At 44.6% G+C, this 7,037-nt stretch overlaps 1 protein-coding gene across 1 annotated transcript; it reads right to left on the bottom strand.

Annotated features, from left to right (window-relative positions):
- Positions 1-3,161: 3,161 nt before the first annotated feature.
- Positions 3,162-3,514, bottom strand: LOC129013904 (isocitrate dehydrogenase [NAD] subunit beta, mitochondrial-like). Its single transcript, XM_054450606.1, has one exon. The coding sequence runs from the start codon at positions 3,504-3,506 to the stop codon at positions 3,162-3,164; it is 345 nt and encodes a 114-aa protein (XP_054306581.1). The 5' UTR covers positions 3,507-3,514.
- Between the last annotated feature and the right edge of the window lie 3,523 nt (positions 3,515-7,037).

Raw genomic sequence — 7,037 nt, 5'->3', positions numbered from 1 at the left:
AGCACCCCCCCCCACCCCCGCCCACTGCACCGTCCCCACCCCCAAGCTGTCCACAGTGAATGGCAGCGTGGGGCAGGAAGCAAGCCTGCCAAGTACTGTTCTCGGGCTAAACGCTCCCCAGACAGGCTCCAGCTTCCCATGTCAAAGCCCAGCGCCTCAGTACTTTCTGAAGGCCTTGGGCCTTGATGAATATGTGAGAAAAACAAACATTTGTCCCAGGGTTTGGGAAAGAAAGGAAAGGAAGCTTGGAGAAAGACTCCCCCAGGCAGGCCTGGGAAACCCCAAGGGTCTAATTGAAAGGGTTTGAAATAGTAAATATGAAATCTAAACCCAGATGGTTCTTTTTCAAAGGGAGCAAACCATTCATTACACTGATTCCTTCCTACAGGATCACCTTAAAAATAAAAACAAGATGCAAAACTTCCCCCATGGCGCCAAGTCCCTTCATGATCATGTGGCTGAATGGAACAAGAGTGAGGCAGAGGTGGTTGGTGGGGAGCAGGGGTAATGTCTTCCTTATCTGCCCTCTTGGGTCAAGCTGGTATTAGGGATATTGCTGTCTCCTTCGGGACCCTGGGTTCCATTTCAAAATCATTCCCTGAAAGGGCACCCAAAGGAAAAGGATAATAGAACCTGTTGAAGCCAAGTGGCTCAAGCAAGCTTGGAGATCAACTTGTTGAAAAGGACCTTGAACGAGATGAGCAAAGCCCTCACCCCGCCCACCCTGCCCAGCTCAGCTGCCCTGGCCTGGAAAGAAAACCTGAGCAACACCTGAGAGAAGGAGACTGAGCAAGTGCACCTGCAATCATGAAGCCCCCCATCCGAGAGGGGCAGACCCACCCACCTTGTTTATTCAGCTTCCCTTTGACTTACTCCTGTGTGCGCAGAACACTGGGGAGATGGACACAGCTTAGGCAGACCTGACATTTCCAAATTTCTAGCACTCCTCCACGAGGCCCTTTGGTCATCAATACTGCACCCCGGGGACCCTTACACACCCTGTATTTCACTAAGTCTAGACGCTATCTATTGTAAGGTTGCACCATTGTTTTAGAGACCCTAAGAAGGGGGTAAAATGCTACCACTGAGACCATGACATGCCATCAATTTTTAGAAGCAGACTGATTTCAAAGATGTTAATATGCAAAAAAGAGCATTTTAGAATCAAGGAAATTCATGAATAGCTGACATTGGCTGGGAACATAGCAGGTGCCAGGCCCAGTGCCAATGCTTCCCGTGGATCACCTCGTTCACTCCCCACAACTATTAATTATCCCCATTTTTCAAATGAGGAAAGCAGGTCTTCAAGAGCTGAATTAGCTTGCCCAATATCACGCAGTGAGGCCAGGATGCACATTCCGGCCTGCCTGAATCCAGCACACAGCGTTTATACCTAGGAAGCCCAAGTATATTTGGATCTTGAAAAGAGATATGTTCAGCCCTCATCCTGCTGAAATTCTGATAAATTCTGGAGGGCTGCTGACAAAACTGCATTGTACCCAAGTATCCAGGTCATCTGGATGGAGCCAGGCTTGAAGAACCTGAAGGAAGCCTCCACATGTGGGTTCATAAATGCCAGTCCTAGGGTATGGCCACAGTATAGTGAGTGTTGGAAAACACTGCTTAGTTTCTTTGGATGGATAACTAATAGCTAAGGTGATGCAGTAAATGCAGTGGCCTGCGGCATTTTGAGAGCCCCCCTTTTTTTTTTGAGACAGAGTCTCGCTCTATCACCCAGGCTGGAGTGGCGCAATCTCGGCTCACTACAACCTCCATCTCCTGGGTTCAAGCGATTCTCCTGCCTCAGCCTCCTGAGTAGCTGGGACTACAGATGCCCACCACTATGCCTGGCTAATTTTTGTATTTTTAGTAGAGAGGAGGTTTCACCATGTTGGCCAGGCTGGTCTTGAACTCCTGACCTCAGGTGATCCGCCTGCCTCAGCCTCCCAAAGTGCTGAGATTACAGGTGTGAGCCACCTCACTCGGCGTTGAGAGCAGTCTTAACACCTTCAGAGAATTGCTGTGTCCTAGAAATCCAGCTCCTGCACAGCTGAAAAAACACACTGCCACTCCAACATCAAGGCCCTACTCAATATCTGAACATTGGCATAAGTCAAGCGCTGGGTCCAGAACACTTTTGTCACTTTGGGCTGCCACATGCAGACAAATATGGGTCCACTGAGTACAGAGCGGGGAAAAATTGCTTCTTTCCGATCCTATTTTCTTTGCTCTACCCCCTAATCCTCAGCACAACTCAGCAGCCCCATGGCAAATGATGCAGCCTCCAGAAGGTGGGGACAATGCAAATTCTTTCTGTTAGAAAAAATAATGACTTGCACATTCCTAGCTGATGGTGGGCCCTGGATGGGAGGGACATGGGTTTCAATCACAGCTCCACTCCACTAGCCTTGCAACTTGGAGTGTCTCTATAAACCTATCTGTTCATCTGCATAACGGGAATTACTAACATTTCCCTTGAGTGGTGGCTGTTAAAATGAGATCTCAGGCTTCAAGCATTTAACGCAATACTCACATTTAGTGAGTTCCTTTTATTCTCTAAAACCTAAACATATGAGATGCAGCATTTTTAAATGGAAGAAAAATAGTTACATCAATAAATCAAACAATAGGAGGAAAAGCAACTCCAAAAAAGAGCTGATAATCTCTCTTTCGGTTCGTATTAGGTTGATGCAAAAGTAATTGCGGTTTTTGCCATTACTTTCAACGGCAAAAACCGCCACTACTTTTGCATCAACTTAATAGTTCTTAAATCCTTCTAGCAACAGGGCAGTTGTTAGGGATACTGGCTGTGGGTGGTTGGGTTTGCATCTTGTTCCTGTGACTTTTCCTAACCCTGTGAAGAACGGGGGAAGACTTTGAAATGGGCACACAAGATAACTGGGTGTTCTGGCTCCTGTGTCCGCTGGGTTACCTCCACCTTGCATTAACTTAAAGCTCTTTTTTTTTTTTTTTTTTTTTTTTTCATGTTTCATAGGAATATTTTAATTATGGCCAATTCCACATTAATAATTCTATTCCAAACATTCTCTGATTAAAGAAAAATCATTTGATAAGACTCCATATGATAAACAGATTAATTTTTCCAAGTAAATGTATAGATGTAAAACAAAAACTCTAATCCCATATTTAAACTTTATAGACTAATTGTAATGTTTGGCCACTTTGTTCTCCTTCATGGAACTCAGCACCTGCTCCAGCTTCTCCTCAGATGCCATATTCTGCACCTCACTCAGGTGGTGCTCCTGGAACTCCACTGGGACAGCGGCAGCCTTGAACACCTCCTTGACGGCGTGCATCAGCTCAGGCCCCACACCGTCTCCCGGAAGCATGGTCACGGGAAAGGAGCCCTCCACCCTCACGTCCTCGGCCTGGCTCCGCGATGCAGCGTGCGCCGCGGCCGAGGTACTCAGACCTCTCCATGCCCCAGGGTTCCCGGCGGAGACCAGCGCTCGGGTCAGCCAGCGGACTCCGCTCACTGCCGCCATGTTTCCCGCAGCAACTTAAAGCTCTTTTACAATTCTCTAAATTACAGAAAATTTATAGTAAGGCAAATTGTTCTTGTCCTTAGAAATGCAGATGTGTTTCAGTAACATCTTACTGGTTCTCTCGTTAATTAACGAGTTCAATGAAATCTCTGACCTGTGTTCATTTTACGTTAGTATGAGAGTCATGATTTTACTTTTTGAAAACATTTACTTTATGAAAGCATTTAACCTTTGACACTAAGCCTCTATTTCTTCATCTGTATAATGAAAATTATAAAAATGTCCATATCTTAGGGTGGTAATGAGGATTAATGGGATAGCCATACAAAGCCCTTAGTAGTGTCTGGCACATCCTAAGTACTCAATAAACTTTACTAAACAAGACAATTAAGCTGTCAAAATTGAGTTATGGTTAACGAATAGAGTGTTCTCAGTTGTAAGTTGTTCTCCAGTATTTTTTTCTTAAGTATTTATCACTCTTATTGCTTCTTTACTCGTGAGCACTCACAGATCAAATAAATAAATAAATGAACAGCAAATGAATGTTGACTTTAAAACTTGGAGGGATACATTTAAAAACTTGAATTTTGAAAGGATTTGGGTTTTCATTTGTTTTTTTATGGACACATTATATCTGCCCATGGTTGCGAACGTATATTATATACATAATGTATATTATGTAACTAATACATTATTTATAGTTCATTGACAAAGACAACTGTATCAATATTTCATAGTCTCCCCCAAACAATGCAGGGACTTCCAAATGTCCTGCACCTGAACAACTCTGAAGATCGCTTATCTAATGGGCTCACTAAAAATAGCAGACAGGGAATCAGAGTACCTACTCCTGACAGACTGATTTTATACATATGTGATTAAGTCAATCTAGTTCATCTGGGATTAAGGACGCTTCGGAATGGGAACTTAGAGAAAGGCAGAAAAATAAAAGAGCAGCTGCCAGGGGTACAGCACTTGACTTATCTGTGCATTCATCCAGCAACAGGTATTTCACCATGTCCTCAAGAAGTTCAGAGTCTAGTAGGGGAGAGAACAGTCTTCATGAAGACTTTCCCAAAACAGAGAGTGTATGATGGGCTCCCGCGGAGGTAAATAGAAGCAGAAACACGGGCAAAGCTGATATCACAGAAGACGCAACACTTCCATTGTTCCTTCAAGGATGAACTGGGCTTGAGAAGCAAACAAATCAGGGAGTGACATTTCAGGCAGAGGGACAGGAAGTGCTAAAACAGGTGTGAAAGAGCCTACTGACGTAGGGAAGAGAAAGACATCAATTTGGCTTGAAATATTGAAATAAATGACATAAGGCTAGAAAGGTAGCCAGGACCACATCAATTAAACCAGACTTTTTTTTTTTTTTGAGACGGAGTCTCGCTCTGTCGCCCAGGCTGGAGTGCAGTTGCACCATCTCAGCTCACTGCAAGCTCCGCCTCCCGGGTTAGCGCCATTCTCCTGCCTCAGCCTCCCCAGCAGCTGGGACTACAGGCACCCACAACCACATCTGGCTAATTTTTTGTATTTTTCAGCAGAGACGGGATTTCACCGTGTTAGCCAGGATGGTCTCGATTTCCTGACCTCGTGATCTGCCAGCCTTGGCCTCCCAAAGTGCTGGGATTACAGGCGTGAGCCACCGCGCCCGGATTAAACCAGTCTTTTAAACCCTACAGCCCCCAGAGGCTGATATTGCAGTCCCATGTAAAACTAGCGAAGATTGAAGACTAAGCTTATAAATTTTGTAATCACTAGAGCTAGATTTTCAAAACCTATACTTTTTCTCAAGATGTGATATTATAAAGACCTAAGAACCATGAGAATCTGAAAAGACAACTGAAAAGCCCTCACTAACAACAAATTTCTGGAACACATCACAGTCCTGGAGAAAATGTCCCTTATTTATGGGGGGAGAACAAAGAACTGTCCTCTATCCAGTCAGGGATGCCCAAGACTCCTTCTAGTTGTTGCTTAGCACGGCCTCTGTTCACAAATGAAAGCATCCATGGAAGTGCCGGGCTGCTTCCTACGCAGCTGTCTTTTATTTCCATAAAGCTGTTCTTTGGCAGAGAAGCAGCGGCCGGTGGCTCTTTCCCTCCAGCACTGTCCTCCCCACACTGAACTGTATCTGCATTACTAGGCACACACCAGGCACTCAGGATGATCTTCAGTCATCCTGAACCCTGAGAGGGTTATGGCTGGGGGATCCTTGCAGGAGATGAAGAGGATTTCCTTGGCTCATCTTTCCATTCCACGGTTCTCGAGGAGCATTTCCCCAGCAAGAAGATGGCCAAGAGATATCTACACGTACACACACTGTGCTATGCAAGTCACTGTCTGCACCTGAGCAAAGCAGCATGCCAGTAGCAGCAAAGCCATTTGAAGGGCATCATCAACCCTCAGATACATTCACCTCAGCTAAAAACAAGCACAAATAAAGGCTGCCTTTTTCCTACTTTCCTCCTCTTCCCCATTACCAAATGTGAAAGGATAGTCTTCAAACTGCCAAACTGGAGAGGTTGGCATGGGCCCCAAAAGTCAGCCACACTCATCCGAGCCATGCCTCCAACTTTCCAATATGGCGGCCAATATCTCAAGGGCTAACTTCAAGTCTTTCCCTGAATTCAGCTAGCCACTCCCACCTGGGCACAAATTAGAAACACAGGTCAGTCCTGCAGTGTGTTTCCTAGGAACACCGGTGCGTATTTGGAAAAGCAGAGTCAGAACTTCCACCTCCACGATGTGTTTTATCCAAAGCCAAGGCCTCACCTTCCCATGGGACATGTAGGTAAAGGGGCCCGGTTTTGACTCTAAGGGCAGAATCATATAAAATTCAAATAGTAACTTTGGTGCATTTAGGAAGTCATGTTGGGAAGGAAAAACTGGAAGGCTTACAGGAACCTCTCAATATTCAAGGTGGGTATATTTTATAGCAATGTCCACATGTCCTGGTCTTTCCAAGACACTCAGCTTCCTTTTAAATATGTCGATTGAAATGTCCTGCTGTGGGGGTTGGAGTTGGTTGTACAAAACAAAATGGCAAAAAAGCCAACAGCAGGCTGGCTGGGGGAAGCAGCTGGGGGACATTGTGTAGGTGGGACAGAGCAGAGAAAAGTGATGCAGGACCAGCTTGGAGCTGAGGTGAAGGAGGAAAGATGACAATCATTCTTTATAAAAGGACCATCAAAGTTAAATAACAGGCGACCAGAGAGGGAAAGAAATCACAGAACATCATTGTGTGTTCTGTGATCTATTAGGGATTAGATGCTTTCCTTCTCAGATGCCAAAAACAATAAATCTCTGGTTTCGTGTTATAAAAGTGAACATTTTAATTATTAAGAAATTTTTATCTGTACAACATAAGGAAAAAGATAGCATTACAGTACCTGAGGGGCAAAAGTTAATTTACACAGTTCACACTCTTTAAGAAAGTAATAACTTTGTTGTTTTTTTCTGATTATAATAAGGATCTTTGTAAATGATAAAGAAGAGAAATCACTAGGAATTATAAAGACAAGA

Source organism: Pongo pygmaeus, chromosome 16, assembly GCF_028885625.2.
Source record: "Pongo pygmaeus isolate AG05252 chromosome 16, NHGRI_mPonPyg2-v2.0_pri, whole genome shotgun sequence".
Taxonomy (NCBI): domain Eukaryota; kingdom Metazoa; phylum Chordata; class Mammalia; order Primates; family Hominidae; genus Pongo; species Pongo pygmaeus.
Note: the sequence above shows the minus strand (reverse complement) of the source record. Positions and strands in the feature narration are given on the sequence as shown.

What these genes read in the sequence shown, in the direction of transcription:
- LOC129013904 (XM_054450606.1), bottom strand. Translation starts at nt 3,506, where the DNA reads ATGGCGGCAGTGAGCGGAGTCCGCTGGCTGACCCGAGCGCTGGTCTCC.